Source organism: Carlito syrichta, unplaced genomic scaffold, assembly GCF_000164805.1.
Source record: "Carlito syrichta isolate Samal-C Ts95f unplaced genomic scaffold, Tarsius_syrichta-2.0.1 Scaffold130450, whole genome shotgun sequence".
NCBI lineage: Eukaryota > Metazoa > Chordata > Mammalia > Primates > Tarsiidae > Carlito > Carlito syrichta.
This window is the reverse complement of record NW_007074546.1, coordinates 28,992-46,222: the sequence shown is the minus strand read 5'-3', so window position 1 is coordinate 46,222 and position 17,231 is coordinate 28,992. Positions and strand designations below refer to the sequence as shown.

General features: G+C 35.1%; 1 protein-coding gene across 1 annotated transcript in view; it reads left to right on the top strand.

The window, feature by feature from the left end:
- The window catches only part of LIPI (lipase I), a 29,362-nt gene that overhangs the window by 7,759 nt on the left and 4,372 nt on the right, over positions 1–17,231 (top strand). Inside the window, exon 2 of the mRNA XM_021708021.1 lies at positions 16,589–16,974. Coding sequence (XP_021563696.1) covers positions 16,589–16,974 — 386 coding nt within the window. The remainder of the gene's footprint in view (positions 1–16,588; positions 16,975–17,231) is intronic.

Genomic DNA, 17,231 nt, shown 5'->3' with positions numbered 1-17,231 from the left:
GAGTGCAGTGGCTGCTCCCGGCCACCACAGCCTCGACCTGCTGGGCTCCGGTGATCCTTCCGCCTCAGCCTTCCTAGTAACCGGAATTACAGGAATGCGCTAACACGCCCAGCTCATTTTTTGATTTATTGTAGAGATGAGGTCTCGCCAAGTTGCCCAGGCGGATCTCGAACCTGCGGGCTCAGGCAATCCACTCACCTCAGCCTCCCAAAGGGCTGGGATTACAGGCTGAGCCACCGAGCCCGGCCCAAAGTTTATTTTTTGTCTTTTGGCTAGTTTATAGTGTTTCTTTATGCACAGAAGTTTTAAATTTATGCACTGTGAAATCTATTTGGTTTCATGGCTTCTTTCTTTGCTTTTATGCTAAAAAGTTATTCCTTCATCTGAGATCATGTACATATTAACTATATTCTTCTACTAGTTTATGTAATTTACTTTTACACGGGATGTTTTCATATAACTAGAATCGAGTTGTTATTTTAACATTGTGTATGTAAGACTGTATTACCTTTGACTGTCTTTAATTACCATAGTTAGCAGGGCTAATATGGTGTATTAATGGGTGTCCCCTTTCTGTTTCATTGATCTATCAATTCTTGATTCTATTCTAAGGGTCTCTTTTTAATTGGTGTGTAATATTAATGTAATTTTAATCATGCCCCTTATTATCTTCAAAATGTCTAACTTTTCTTATACACTTTCTTCCTCCCTGAAGATATCTTATTTAGACCTTAATTTAGAATTGCATTACCCATATAAATTAATTTGAGCAGAATTGATTTCACGATATTGACTCCTACATACTAAGTTATGGTATATCTCATTGCTTATTCAAATATTCTCCATTCCTATGTAAAGTTCTTCAACTTTAGTTTTATTTTACAAGTATTGCGATTTTTATGTTTTTCTTCTGATTTTTCTTTTCTTTCTTCTTTCTTGTTTTCTTTCTCCTTTCTTTTCCTTTTTCTCTTTGTTTCCTCCCTCTTTACTTCCTCGAGTTAACTTATAAATCATAGCAACTTAAATTTAATAAAAAGGGAACTTTTAATCCTATATAACTGAAAAGTTTTTAATTAAATACAGTCAGATCTAAATATTAAAAAAAGTAACTACAGAATGTATTTTTTTTATAGCCTAACATCTTGAAATAAAAAAGCCACTTTATTTTCTCCCTCTGTCAGTATCTCTCCCAATGTTCATCAAACCCTCCCTTCACAGGACTGTTTAGATTACATACTCTGCTATGTAGTCCAAGCCTGGGTTTAGGCAAATTGGTTATTCAGATTGACCAGGATTGAGAGAGTTTATTTTTTTAAATGTGTTTTATGGTTAGCTTCAAAATAATCAGAGTGGGGAGAAGTTTTCAAAAGGAATGTTGATAAGCTTAGAAAATTTTTTTAAAAATATATTGATATTTATGTTATTGTGGTTCTGAATATTTCTTTTATTATATTTTATGTTACATATTGGAGTGTAAGAGAGTGAGAAGTCAAAGATGGCTCCAACATTTTTGGCCTCATTAGCAAGGAAAGTGAAATTATCACTATTAAAGAAGCTATTGATTTTTATGTATTTATATGTTCATACTAAAATTTCTAATTTTTTAGTTTCTATCTTTATATTTTAAGTAAAATATTGTATCACACACACAAAAGAATAATGGCTGCATTATATTTGTAGTATTTATTTCTATTTATTTGAATACTTTAAATCTACCAGTAAATTTTTTATATTTCCTATATAGAATCTTTGCACTGCTTGTGATATTATGATTACATTATTATAATCTTATTGGAAGGTTAAAATGCTAAAAATAATTCATAGTGTAATAGCAGATTTTTTTTACTTTTTAATTATAATGCAATCATGCCACTAGTTTTATTATCAATATGATAATAATTATTGGCATGAAATAATTATCATTTTGATAAATTATACTTATATTTTAACTTATTTAAAATTATATTAATTAAAATTGATTTTTCTTGTTCTTATATTATGCTATGTATTTTGTGAGTATATTATTCGGGAATTTTGCTTTTTAGATAGTTACATAAGTTAGAATGATCTATAAATCATGTATTTGTGTGTGTGAGTGTCATATCTTTATGTTGATATTAGGATTATTTGAGCTTTTAACAATTATAAGCTTTATGTATTCTCTATTTTGTTTTTGCAAAAGTGTTAGATCATACTATGCTATACATTTTTGAAATTAACTTTATTGGGGTTTAATTTGAATACAATAAAATGTATCATTTAATTGTATACTTTGATTCATTTTGATGAAAAGGTACACCTTATTTTATATGGTATGTAACAACCAAGCAGTCAAGATATAAAACATTTACTCTACCTCAAAAAGTTAGCTCTTTGCAATTAATTCCTTCTCCACCTCTGGTTCCATATAACACAGACCTGACACTATAAGTCAAACTTTCCTTTTCTAGAATTTCATATAAATGGAATTAAACAACATGTACTTTTTTTTGTTTCTGGAATCTTTTGCTTAATATAATGTCTGTGTGATTTATCAAAATTTTGGCATGTATAAGAAGTTTATGTTTTTCTATTCCTGAGTAGTATTACAATATACAGATACAACACAATTGATTTGCTCTTATACCTTTTGGGTTTTTTCCTATGTGGGATCTTTATATATAAATATAAAAAGTACTCTGTCATTCTACATGTTGTGGTGAAGACATATGTTTATTTCTCATGTGTTAACATGTAGAAGTCAATTTGGGGGGTCATATAAGTGCAAATTAACTTTTTCTAAAGTATTAGATCATTTTGTCATTTGCTCCAGCAGTGTACAATGGTTTCAGTTGACTTACAGCCTCACTAATATTGGTGTTACAAGTGTCTTTAATTTTAGTTATTGTACTGGATACGTTGAGGAATATTATTTCAGTTTTAATTTACAATGTTTCTCCCCAACTTGGCAAGACTGCCATGTTCTGATTTGGTTCTCCCTTCCTGTATTGCAGTCTGGAAATGGCCTTCAGGCAGAAAGTTATTAGAATATATGACTCAAATAATTTATTTTCCTTCTTTCACATATCACAGTTCTGTGCTTTGTGTTGTCCATTGTCTAAACTTTTTGTTTTTCATATATTTTATTCAGTTGTTATTCTAGTTGTTTACAAAACTAAGGCAAATCTGGGATGAGATTTCTATTATGGCAGGAACTGGATTCTGTCAGTTTTTGTTTTAATTGTGTTTCAAACATACCACAAACATTTATCATTTTAATGATTTTAAAGTATACAGTTCAGTGGCATTGACTACATTCACATTGTCATGTAACCATTTTCACCATCCAGCTCCAGAACTTTGTCTTTCCTAACTGAAACCTATAACCATTACACAATAGCCCTCTTTTTCCTTTATTCTTCAGCTATACATTCACCATTCTCCCTTCTGTGTCTACAAATTCGACTACTCTAGCTACTTTATATAAGTGGAATCATGTAGTATTTGTCCTTCTGTGGTTGGCTTATTTTCATTTGGCATAACGTTTTCTAAGTTATTTCATGCTGTAGCATGTGTCAAAATTTCTTTTCTTTCATACTATTTCATTTTGTTTATCTAATCGTCTTTTGGTTGATACTTGAGTTGCTTTAACCTTTTAGCTGTAGTGAATAATTCTGCTCTAAACATGGGTATACAAATGTTTCTGCAAGTCTCTGCTTTCAATTTTGTGTATGTGCACATTCATATGTAGAATTGCTGGATGATACAGTAATTGGTAATTCTATGTTTAATTTTTGAGGAGCCGCCATTCTGTTTTTCACAGCAGCTGCACCATCTTACATCCATTAGCAACACACAGGGCTCTAATTTCTGGATACTCTCAGAAACAGTTGTTTTTCATTTTTAAATAGTGTCATAATCGGTTGGGAGTGATAGCTCATTATTTTTATTTACATGCACCTAATTATTGGTAATATTGAATACCTTTTCACAAGCTTACTGATCATTTCTATATCTTTATTGATATGCATATTCAGATTTTTTTCCCATTGTTCTGTGTTTGGGGTTTTTTTTACGTTCTGTTAGAGAGATGTGGGGTACAAGTGAGGATTAACATCATAGGTAGGCTGCTTGCAAGTGAAGTTTGGGCTTCCATCTGGCCCTCATTCCCCTGGTAGTGGACCTGGTACCCTTGTGTTGTCACATGCTCTTTACCTTCCTCCCTCCCTCCCCTGGCAGTGCCCAGTAACTGCCAATCTCTCCCTTGTGTTCATGTGATTATTGTTAAGGACCCTCTTATGAGTGAGGACATGTTACATTCGATTCTTTGTTTCTGTGATAGATCATTTAGTATGATAGTCTCCAACTCCATTCAATTTGCTTAGAAGTCCATGATTTTGTTCTTTATCGATGTATAATACTCCATTGTGTATATGGATATTTTCTTTTTTTTTTTTTTTTTTTTTTTGAGTTGGAGTCTCACTCTGTCGCCCAGACTGGAGTGCAGTGGCAGCTTCCGACCACTGCAGCCTCGACCTGCTGGGCTCCGGCGATCCTTCCGCCTCAGCCTTCCGAGTAGCCGGAATTACAGGCACACGCTACCACGCCCGGCTCATTTTTTTGGTTTATTGTAGAGATGAGGTCTCGCTGCCCAGGCGGGTCTCGAACCTGCAAGCTCAGGCAATCCACTCACCTCAGCCTCCCAAAGGCGCGGGATTACAGGCGGATATTTTCTTTATCCAATCCACCTCCTATGGGCAGTAGGATTGGTTTTATGTTTTGCTATTGTGAACTGTGCAACAACAAATATGCATGTGCAGGTGTTCTTTGGTTTATGTCTCTCTGGGTATATTCCCAAAAGGGGAATTGCTGGATCATATGAAAGTCAATTTTTAGGTTTTTTAGTAATCACCATACTGCTTTCTGTAGAGGTCGAATGAGTTTACACTTCTACCACTGCACCCACACCAGAATCTGTTATTTTGTGACTTATTTATGATAGCCATCTTTACCAAAGTTAAGTGGTGTCTCACAGTAGTTTTGATTTGCGTTTCTCTGATGATTAGTGAGGCTCAGCATTTTTTCACGTGTCTGTTATCTGCTTGTGCTTGTATATCTTCTTTTGAGAAGTGTCTGTTCATGTCCTTTGCCCACTTTTTTTTTTTTTTTTTTTGAGTTGGAGTCTCAATTTGTCGCCCAACCTGGAGTGCAGTGGCTGCTCCCGGCCACCGCAGCCTCGACCTGCTGGGCTCCTGCGAGCCTTCCACCTCAGCCTTCCAAGGAGCTGGAACAACAGGCGCGCATTACCACACCCAGCTAATTTTTGATTTATTGTGGAGATGAGGTCTCACCAAGTTGCCCAGGCGGGTCTCCAACCCGCGGGCTCAGGCAATCCGCTCACCTTGGCCTCCCAAACCGCTGGGATTACAGGCTGAGCCCACTTTTAATGGGATTGTCTGTTTTTTCCTTTCACTTCACTGAGTTCCTTGTAGATCCTGAATATTAGCCCTTTGTCAGATGCATAACTTGAAAATACTTTCTCTTATTCCGTGGGTTGTCTCTATATTCTCCTAATAGCTTCTTTTTGCTACGCAAAAACTTTTCAGTTTGATAAGGTCCCACTTATCTATCTTAGCTTTTATGGCATTTGCTTTTGGGGACTTGGTCAATAATTCTTGGCCTGTTCTGATGTGCATAAGGGTATTTCCTATGTTTTCTTCTAGGAATTTATAGTTTGATATTTTATCTTTAAGTCTTTGATCCATTTTGAGTTGATTTTTTATATGGTGATAGGTAGGAATCTAGTTTTATTCTTCTGCATGTGGTCAGTCAGTTTTTCCAGCACCATCTGCTAAATATGGTCTCCTTTCCCCAGTGATTGTTATTGGTGGCTTTGTCAAAGATGAATTGGTTGGGAGACTGTGTTTTTGCTTCCAGAATCTCTGTCCTGTTCCATTGGCCTATGTGCCTATTCTTTTACCAATACCAGGCTGTTTTATTTACTGTAGCCTTGTAATAAATTTTAAAATCTGGAAGTGTGATACCTCACACATTGTTCTTTTTGCTAAGGTTTGTTTTGACTATTTGTGCTATTTTCTATTTCCGTATGAATTTCTGTGTTGTTGTTTCTAGGTCTGAGAAAAAAGATGTTATTATTTGATGGGCATTACATTGAATCTGTGGATTGCCTTGGGTAGGATGGACATCTTGACAATATTGATTCTTCCTATTCATTATCAAGGAATGCTATTCCCTTTCTTCATGTCATCCTTGATTTAATTGAGCAGTGTTTTATGGTTCTTGTTGTAAAGGTCTTTCACTTCTCTGGTTATGTGGATGCCAAAGTATTTTATTTTATTTTTTACAGCTACTGTGAATGGAATTGTGCTTTTTATTTGGTTCTTTGCTTATAGTTGCTGGTGTATAAAAATGCACCTGTCTTTTGCATATTGATTTTGTACGCCCCAAACTTATCAAAGTCATGTATTTGTGTGTGGAGGCTTTTGACAGGTTCCTTTGGGTTTTTAAATCATATCATCTGCAAAAAGGAATAACTTAACTCCTCTTTTTTCTATTTGAATACCCCTGATTTCCTTCTCTTGCTTGATTGGTCTGGCTAGGACTTCCAGTACTATGTTGAACAGGAAGGGTGAAAGTGGGAATTCTCATCTTGTTTCTATTCTTAGGGGGAATGCTTCCAACTTCTGCCTAGTGAACAAATGTTGGCTGTGGGATTAACATAGTGGCTCTTATTGTTTTGAGGAATGTTCCCTTCTACACCTAGATGTTCCCGGGTTTTTATCAAGGAGAGATCTTGGATTTTGTCTAATGTTTTTCCACAACTAATAATATTTTCAAGTGGTTCTTGGTTTTGCATTTGTTAATGTATTGAATTATGTTTATGGTCTTGTGGAATGTTGAACCAGCCTTTCATCCCAAGAATGAAGCCCACTTCCTCGTGGTAGATGATTCTTGAAATGTGTTGTTGTATCCAAATTACAAGAATCTTATTGAGAATTTTTGCATCTATGTTCATCAAGGAGATAGGTCTGTAATTCCTTGTTGGGTCTTTGCCAGTCTTGGGTATCAGTGTGATATTAGCGTCATAAAATTATTTGGGGAGAATTCTATCTTTATCAATTGCCTGGAATACCTTTGGTAAGATTGATTTCAGGTCTTTCTTGTGTATCTTGTAGAATTCAAGTGGGAAGTCATCTGGTACGGGGCTTTGTTTAGTGAGTAGATATCTTGTGACTGCGTTGATTTCCTAGATTGTTATTGTTCTGTTTAGAGTTTCAATTTCTTTTTGTTTCAACTTTGGGAGGTTGTATGAAATCAGAAAGTCCTGGATTTCCTTTAGATTTTCAATTTTATTTGAATACAGGTATGCATAGTAATGATATTCATTTTTATTCCACTGTTATCTGATAAGATGTTTGGCATTTTATTTCAATTATTTGTAAATTTTTTGTGCTTGATTTATGTCTGAGAATATGATCAGTCTTGGAATATGTTCCATGTGCTGATGAGTAGTATGTATACTCTGTAGTCATTGTGTAAAGTGTTCTGTAGATGTCTACTAAGTCCATTTGGCTGAGCATTGAGTTGAGGTTCCAGATCTCCTTATTGGTTTTCTGCCTCAATGATCTAGCTAACACTGTTAGTTGGATATTTAGGTCTCTAGCTATGATTGTGTGAGAGTCAATGTCCTCTGTTTACTTTGTAGCTGATGTATAAAACCTGGTGTTTCTGTGTTGGGTGCATATATGTTTAGCATGAATATTTCTTACTGGTGAAGTGAGCCTCTTGTCATTATGTTGTGTCCTTCTGTATTCTTTTTAATTTTTGGTGGCTTGAAGATTTTTTTCCGATATCGGCATGGCTACTACGACCTTCTTCTGTGTTTCATTCACCTGAAAAATCATCTTCCAGCTTCCAACTTTGAGTATGTGAATGTTCTTTTTTGTTTTATGTTTTTGTTCTTTTTGAGTTGGAGTCTCACTCTGTCGCCCAGACTGGAGTGCAGTGGCCGCTCCCGGCCACCGCAGCATCGACCTGCTGGGCTCCGGTGATCCTTCCGCCTCAGCCTTCCGAGTAGCCAGAATTATAGGCAATGCACTACCAAGCCCGGCTGATTTTTTTATTTATTGTAGAGATGAGGTCTTGCCTGCCCAGGCAGGTCTCGAACCTGTGGGCTCAGGCAATCCACTCACCTCAGCCTCCCAAAGGCGCGGGATTACAGGTTGAGCCACCGAGCCCGGCTTGTGAGTGTTCTTTGCAGTGAGATTAGTTTCCTGGAAGCAGCAGATTGTTGGATTGTGCTTTTTATTCAGTTTGCTACTCTAAAACTCTTCAGTGGTGCATTAAGTCCATACACATTCAGGTTAATTATTAAAATGTGAGAGTTTATTCCTGCCATGGGACATTTAGGGAGTTTCTTTGTTTCTTTTTAACTTGTGTGTGTGTGTGTGTGTGTGTGTGTTTTGTGGGTACTCTGTAAACTCTGTGTTAGCTTATACTTTTGTGACAGGCATAACCATTCTCATACCCCCCTTGTGTTCAAGACCTTCTCAAGCATCTCCTGAAGGGCTGGTCTAGAGGTGGCATATTATCTTAGGAATTGGATACCCGCAAAGAACTTTAGTTCTCTATCACAGATGAAGCTTAGTTTGGTAGTGCAGGAAATTCTTGGTTGGAATAGTTTATCTTTTAAGTGTTAAAAATTTGACTTCAGTCTCTTCTGGCTCATAGTGTTTCTGCAGATAAGTCTGGAGCTATTCTGATAGATCTTCCCTAGTAGGTAGTCTGATCTTTCTCTCCCACTGCCTTTAGGATTTTTTTTTTTTTTTCATGTTTACTTTTTGGAGGCAGGGGTATCTGGAATCAAAGTGAAACAGGGATTTGGCCTTCTCATGTGTCTAGGGTTTGGTCTTCTCATGTGATACCTTGCAGGAGTTCTCTGAATCTTTTGTTTTTGCATGGTTACATCTCTGATGAGATGAGAAAAGTTTTTTCGGATAACTCCATGGAATGCTTGTTCCATGGTGCTCTCCATTTCTCTTTCTGTTTTGGGCATACCAATCAGGTAGAAATTTGTCTTCTTGACATAGTCTCTCATTTCTTGGAGGCTTTTCTCCTTCCTTTTGAGGTTTTTTTTTTTCCTGTGTTTTTAACAGATTGGGTTAATTCCATATTTTGGTCTTCAGGCTCTGAGACTCTTTCCTTTTCTTGGTTGATTCTTTCCTTATGCTTGTTAATTTGTCACTTATGTTGAGTATGGGGTTCTTTGTTATTATTAGTTCAGAATAGGCTGTTTTTAAATTAGCCAACTCCACTTTTAATTTCTGCATAGTTTCATTGAGTTTCACTTCTTGTTTCTATCAATTTCTCTTCATTTTTGCCATTCAATCTTATTTCTGGAGAGTTTCTATTTTTTGTGCTCTGATGACTGTTTTTCCAGGCACTGTCTGCTTCTGTTGCTTGCTTCATTCTGTGACAGGTTTTGTAATTGCAGGTTCTCTCTCCTACTGCAAAACTAGTGGAACCAGTTTTCACCTTCTGCTGTGTGTAACTCATAGCTGCAAAGGGATGAAGTGACTTGTCTTAAAATTACTAGCTTCACCCCTTCATTGAGTGGAACTTCAGTTCCTTTACTAGCCTGATGCACAGTGGGGGGTAGGCTGCCCAGATTTCCTTGCTTGCCATAGCTTTCTGGTCTGTGTTTGCAAAAGGACCCTTGCTGACTGCAGGGTGCATTGGTGGCTGGGTCCCTGCTCTCTGCCTTGGTCGGCAAGAGAGGCACTGGTCTGTTTCTCAACTTGCTGCCAGCAAGATGTGCCAATCAGATTCACTCTGCAGGTAATTGTTTTTGTGCATGGGAGCTGGCTGCCAACAGTGGCAACTGGTTGGGTGGATTTTTTTCCCTGTTTCACTTTGATTCCAGATACCCCACATTGTGCCCTGACCAAAACTTCTCCCGTGTAGGACCAATGACTTGCACACAGCAGGGAGAGGATAAACTGACTCAAAATCACTTAGAATCACTCACTCCTCTCCTTCACCATGCAGAGCTTCCAACATTCTGCTACCTGAAACTGGTCGGGGGAATGGGGTGCCCAGAATCTTGCATCTACTGATGCTTTCTTGTCTCTGTGCACTCAATGAGACCTCCTTTGGGTCAAAGTGTATCATCTGTCCAAAAGTGTTCAGGTTGTCTCCATCAGTCAGTGACTGGGTCCCCACACTCCATCTTGCTAGGTGAGAGAGACACTAGTCTGCTGCTCCCTGGTGACCATCTTGGATCTGTCCCTTTGCCTACTTTTAATTGTTCGTGTTTAATTGTTGAGTTGTAGGAGTGCTTTATACATTCTGAAATTAATTTCTTGGCAGAGATAAGATTAATAAATATTTTCTCCCATTCAGTTGACTGCCTTTTCACTCTGTTGATAATGTTCTTTGATACATAGAAAATTTAATTTTGATAGTCAAATTTATCTATTTTTTCTTTTGTTGCCTATGATTTTTTTTGTAACATTCAAGAAATCATTGCCAAATCCAATATAATGAAGCTTTTTCTTCTTTGTTTTGTTCTAAAAGTTCTTGCTGTTTTATCTCTGCAATGTATTTCTTCTTTGCTGTAGCAATTCTTAAAACTTAAAGCTATTTTGTTGATATTAGTGCAAAATTTCTGCTCACTTTTAGTTACTTTTTGCATTGCATATCTGTTTACATCCTTTAGCTTTCAACCTATATGTGTCTTTAAATCTAAAATGAGTCTTTTAAAGATAGCCTGTAACTGGATCCTTTTAAAAATGCATTCCATCAATCTATGTTTTTGATGGGTGGGGTTGTTTAATACATTTAAATTTAAAATAATTGCTGAGAGAAAAAATAACTTACTTTTGATATTTTTCATTAGTTTTTTGTATATACTAAAGTTTTTCTGTCCCATATTTCCACCATTACTACTTCCCTTTATGTTTAGTAGTATTTTTTCTGTATGTTTTCATTCCTTTCTCATTTTCTTTTTTATATATCCTATAGATATTTTCTCTGTGGTTACTGTTATAAAATAACATCCAAAAGTTGTCTAAGTTAATCTTTCTTAAGTTGATATCAACTTAATTCCAATAACATAAAAATGCTCTACTCGCTTCAGCTCCACTCTCTTTTACTTTGTTATTGATGACATAGATTACTTCTTTTTATATATTGTGCACCCATTCACATGAGTTTACAATTACTTGTATGCATTTGTCTTTTAAATTCTGTAAAAAATAGAAAGTGAATATACAAACCAAAATTACAATAATACTGTCTTTTACATTTGTTATGTATTTGTCTTTAACAGAGAACACTATATGTTTTCATGTAACTTCTAGTTACTAGTTTAGTATACCTTCATTTCAATGTGTAGGACTTGCAGTAGCATTTCATGTAGGGCACATGGTGGTAATGAACTCCAGCTTTTGCTTTTCTGAAAATTTGAGAATGTTTTCATTTCAAATTTTAAAGGATAATTTTGCTGGATATACAATTCTAGGTTGAGAACTATTAAATCTCAGCTCTTTAAATATATTTCTACTACTTTCTGGCCTGCAAGGATTTTGCTGAAACATCCACTGACAACCTTATTGAGGATCCTTGCAAGTTTTTGATTCCTAGAATTTTATTTTCTTTACATTCCCCAAATCTAGCAGAATTGAATCAATTTAATATTCTTTAAGAGTTTGACAACACATTTGTTTAAATTTTTTGCATTATTTGATAACTTTCACTTTTATTATCTTTACCTTATTTTAATGTTGTAAATAAATCAGTTATATATTGTTGCAGTAATACTAAAATAAGATAAAAGCAAACTAAAACTCCAAGCTTTCAGTGGGCATTTTATATAAAGCAGCTATGGCTCACACTTGTAGAGTGAGATAGGAGTTGGCTGGGTAGCAATGATCTTCTTGGTTGGGTTCACTAGCCTGTCTGGCTGTTGACTGGCTGTCAGTCAGTTGAAGTTAATAGTGCCTAGCATACTGGAGAACTCTGCACTTTTACACTTGTCTGTCATCTTCTAGCAGGCTATACCAGTGATATTTTCATGGTGATGGCAGAGGTAAAGGAGTTCAAACCCCCATGTGCAGTTTATTTTAAGCCTCATCTTGCATTACATTTTTCAAGGTTTTATTTGCTAGGACAAAGCCCTATGTTTGTGCTCATATCAAGGAGTAGAGCAAGTTGTCCCACTTATGGTGTAAATCTATGTTCCTAGGCAAATTGCATGAATTCAGAATTGTTGAATTGAAACCACCATTGCAATATGATACACCAACTTACTTTCCTTTTATTTTGTGTAGAATATACTTACTTTACCATTTATTTAAAATTTCCTGGCCAGGCTAGGTGGCTCAGCCTATAATCCCAGTGCTTTGGGAGGCCAAGGTGAGCAGATTGCCTGAGCCTGCGGGTTCGAGACCTGCCTGGGCAGCAAGACCCCATCTCTACAATAAATAAAAAAATCAACGGGTGGTAGTATGCGCCTGTAATTTCGGCTACTCGGAAGGCTGAGGCGGAAGGATCGCCGGAGCCCAGCAGGTTGAGGCTGCGGTGGCCGGGAGTGGCCACTGCACTCCAGTCTGGGCGACAGAGTGAGACTCCAACTCAAAAAATAAATAAATAAAATAAAATAAAATAAAATTTCCTGTGTACCTCCTTTAAATATCCTGTTTTTTAATAAAATAATTTTTGTGCTTTTTAATAGTCAGAATTTACATAGATACATAACTCTTTATATGTCATATTTTTAGTGCTATTTTATTACTTTGTCTTATTATTTCTTCTTTCTATATTTCCTTCTTTATTAATCTTTGTATTTTGCATATATACAAAGTTTGCTAGACTTTTACCTTTTTTAGTGTGTAGTTAGACTTACTTTTTTAGTGTGTAGAAATTTATGCATACTATTTTAATTAGTGCAGCAGTTAACATTTAAGGTTTTAAATATTTTGATCCCATATTTATCTATTTATTAAGTCAAAAAATTAAAATTTTGTGATTCCCAAGTTTGTGGAGTTTTTGCACCAAACTTATTTCCTCTATACATTTAATCTACATTTCTGTCTTAGAGCATAATTTAGACATACTGTACAAGAATAAATTTTGATTCTGCATCCATGTTTTATCGTTTTATATTTAAATCAGTATCTAACTTGTTTCCATGCCCATTTTTAGTCTTTTTGTACTGAGAGTTTCTTTTTGTCATCAATAAATCTAACATTTATGTAACAGCGCCAGTGTTAGTGATTGTACTATGTCATTTATGAGTGGTGTACTTTAGGAATGGTATAAAATAATTAGGCCACAACCCTTCCACTTATAACCTCTATTTATTACACTTTTGTCTGTCTGATATCTTGTTTTTTAAAAAAGACATGTATAGTCAACACAACTTTATTCCTTCTTACAAATAGAGATTCGTAACTTGAATTTTCTGCCTTGATATTTTTAGGATATCTTTCCCTTTCATCAAAATCCAAACCAGTTTATAAAAAGTCTCTAGGTGAGTATGATTAACTGATTTTCTCTAGACTGTGGTGAATCTTTTCCATTTGCAGACCCTGGTATATAATTATTTTCTTAATTATTATAGTTGTGACTTCTTTCTCCCTCAAAAAATTATGCCCCCCCACAAAAGGAAAATAATAATTTTAAATTTGAATGGTCAGATCCTGTCTTATAATTCCCTTCATAGTTTTAATACCTTCCTTCCTTCATTTTTTTTTTTTTTACTATAAGAAGAGTTTTTCATGTTTTAATAGCATTTGTAATGTGGACTTCTATTCTGCAATGGCGTTTTTACTTCTTCTGAATTGAAATATTTCATTATTCCATTATTCATCTGATTTATTTTACCTCAATAGATTTTCTCTTAATGATCTCCTGATCTTGTTTTTGAGATGCCATTTTATTTTTCATTTTAATGAGGGTGATGCAGGGGTTTTGCAATTACTTCTACATCTATCAAAAGATAATAAATGTTTCTGGTGATTATTTTGAGTGGAGGGATTTTTTTCTTTGTTTTTACACTGAGATCCTACTAGTTTATTCCTCGTACTCAATTTAGGGCCTGGTACAATCAACCTTGGCTTGGAGTGAACCAGCAATTTGAATGTATTCACTGTAGTTGACCCTTGTCTGAATTCCAGCTGGTGGGAAGGTGAATGCATATGATTTCCTACACAATTTGCAGTGTAGCAGGCATTTATATTGCGCAGTGGTTCAATATATTTCTCTTCTCTGCTGCTCAGTCCTTGATATTTAGAATAAATGAAGTAACTTGTCCAAGTATCTCTCAGCTCTTAACCTAGGAATTGAATGCAAGTCTTGCTTCTTCTTCATTGTTTGCTTTCTTTTCCTTCTTATAAATAGTTGTGAGAATATTATACACATATTTGAAAACTAGAATTATTGTAAGTAATGCATATTGCCCCCAGTATTAACATAATATATGTTAGTTCATTCTTTGCTGTTTTTCATGGGATAGATTTTTATAAATGGAATTTCTGAAGTAAAGTATACTAACATTTTTGTAAATTTTTGATATGAATTGACAAATTCTTTCCCAAATTTTTTTTTTTTTACCAAATTAAAGTTCCAGAAGTTCCATTAATGTTTGAGCATATGTTCTTATTTTTAAAAAATACCTTTGGGATTATATGCTTATTAGGAAAAATTTGTATTCATATAAAACTATATTTTTTAAAAAAACATTATTTCAATGTCTAGTGATGACTATTGTTATTAATCTGGCATAGTTATTTTATTTTATTTATTGATTTATTTAGAGTTGGAGTCTCACTCTGTCACCCAGGCTGGTGTACAGTGGCACACTCATGGCCACCCCTGTGCTGACCTGTTGGGCTCTGGCAATTCGTCCACCTCAGCCTTCCACGTAGCCAGAACTACAGGAAGGCACTACCATGCCAGGATAATTTTTTTTTTTTTGTAGAGGTGAGGTCTTGCCAAGCTGTCCAAACTGGTCTCGAACCCATGGGCTCAGGCAATCCACTGGCCTCAGTATCCCAAAATGCTGAGATTACAGGCTGAGCCACTGAGCCTCGCTGTTACTATATTTTTTGACCTTGTACTTTCTAGGATAGCTAAGTAGGTAGATAGGTAAATAGATCAATATAGATAGATGACAGAAGATAGAATACATACATGGATGAAAATACTATAATGATAAAATTAAGACATTTTATATTTTTGTCCCATTATACATAACCCTGTGATTAATGTCTTTACATTTAATACAAATGATTTATTTTAGTAATGTAAATTCTAAAAAGAAAATAAAGAAAAAAGATTGCTTATGTTATATTGATGGTACACACACATAAAATTTCAAAAGAATGCTATCTGCATGGTATCTCAACAGTTGTTCTTTGAGTAGTTACTTTTACCAGTAAAAAATTAGAATAATTTTCCTATTCTTTGTTTTATATAAAAATTGTGCATTTTTTTTTAATTTTTATTCATTTGATCACTGGTCAAGTAAAATATACTTTTACTAAAGTTTATTATCCATATTAAAGTACTATTATGTAAAACTTCTGTTCAAGTTCATAATCATTTTACCTTCTTTTATTGGTGTACATTATACCTTCTTTCTTTTTTAAAATATTTTACTTTATTTTCAAGCTGTGGGGTTTAATTCAGGGTTAGGTATACACATATTCACTGTGCAGGTACCCTTGTTGATGAGGTGTGCCCCCCCCAGGCAGATCTCAACTACTGTCAATCCCACCTACCCATCTCCCCCCCACCACAGTTTCCCACTACTGTCAATCCTTTTGTTATAGTATTACAGTAGCTGTTCTAGGTCCACTTATGAGTGAGAATATGTGATATGCAGATCTTTGTTTCTGTGAAAGATCACTCAGTATTATAACCTCTAATTCCATCCAGGTTGCTGTGAAGTTCAAGATTTTGCTCTTTATGGCTGGATAATATTCCATTATGTATATGTACCACATTTTTTAATCCAGTCCTCTTTTCATGGGCAGCACAGTTGGTTCCATGTTCTTGCTATTGTGAACAATGCTGCGATAAACATACATGGGCAGGTATCTTTTTTGTAGATCCCTCTTAGTGATAGTTCTTCTGGGTATATTCCCAGTAGGGAGATTGTGGGGTCATATGGTCAATTTTTAGAACTTTTAGGAATTCCCATATTGTTTTCCACAGAGGCTATACTAGTTTGAACTCCCATCAACAGTGCAGAAACACTTCCTTTATTAACAATATTAATGCTTTCACTCACGCTCAATGTTATTATTTTATTCTGTATGGATTTTTAAAAAACTGTCCTTAAATTTTAATCAATCACATTTATTTATATTTTCCATTGCAATTATGTTAATATTTTTGGTTCAGAAAGTCTTTTTACATAATCAGTATTGCCTTAAACATTGTAGTTGTTTAGTAAATTATGTTGAAGTGCTAATGAAATGAAATCCTCTCCATTCTCCATGTTCAATTCTGTTCTTTGCAACAGTGACAGGAATCAAATACTATCCCAGTACTAGCTTGACTAACTTGTCTTTTCTTATTTCAGAAACTAAACGACCATGCCTTGAATTCTCTCCCCTAAATATAAAGGATGCCTTCAGAGATTTATTTATTCCTAGAACAAATATAATTCTGATGATGTATACAAGAAACAACCTGAACTGTGCTGAGCCACTGTTTGAACATAATAAGTCACTTAATGTTAACTTCAACACACAAAAGAAAACAGTCTGGCTTATTCATGGATACAGACCACTGGGCTCATCCCCATCATGGCTTCAGAACTTTATACGGATTTTGTTGAATGAAGAGGACATGAATGTAATTGTAGTTGACTGGAACAGGGGTGCTACAACTTTAATTTATAATAGAGCAGTTAAAAACACCAGAAGGGTTGCTGAGACTTTGAGTGGGCACATTAAAAATCTCTTGGTAAGACTGGGAATTTTATGCATTATATATGCTATAAATGTATGGTGTGTTATGCAATACCACAAAGTAACAACAAAATATATACTTTTCCCCATAAGTATTAGGAATTACTGCTTTAATATACTAATGCATGTAGCTATCTTTTCTTGGTCTGCCTAAATGAATAATTTTATACCTAGACATGACAAGGCTTAGATTGTTTAATTCTTTTTTTTTTTTTTTTTTTTGAGTTGGAGTCTCACTCAGTCGCCCAGACG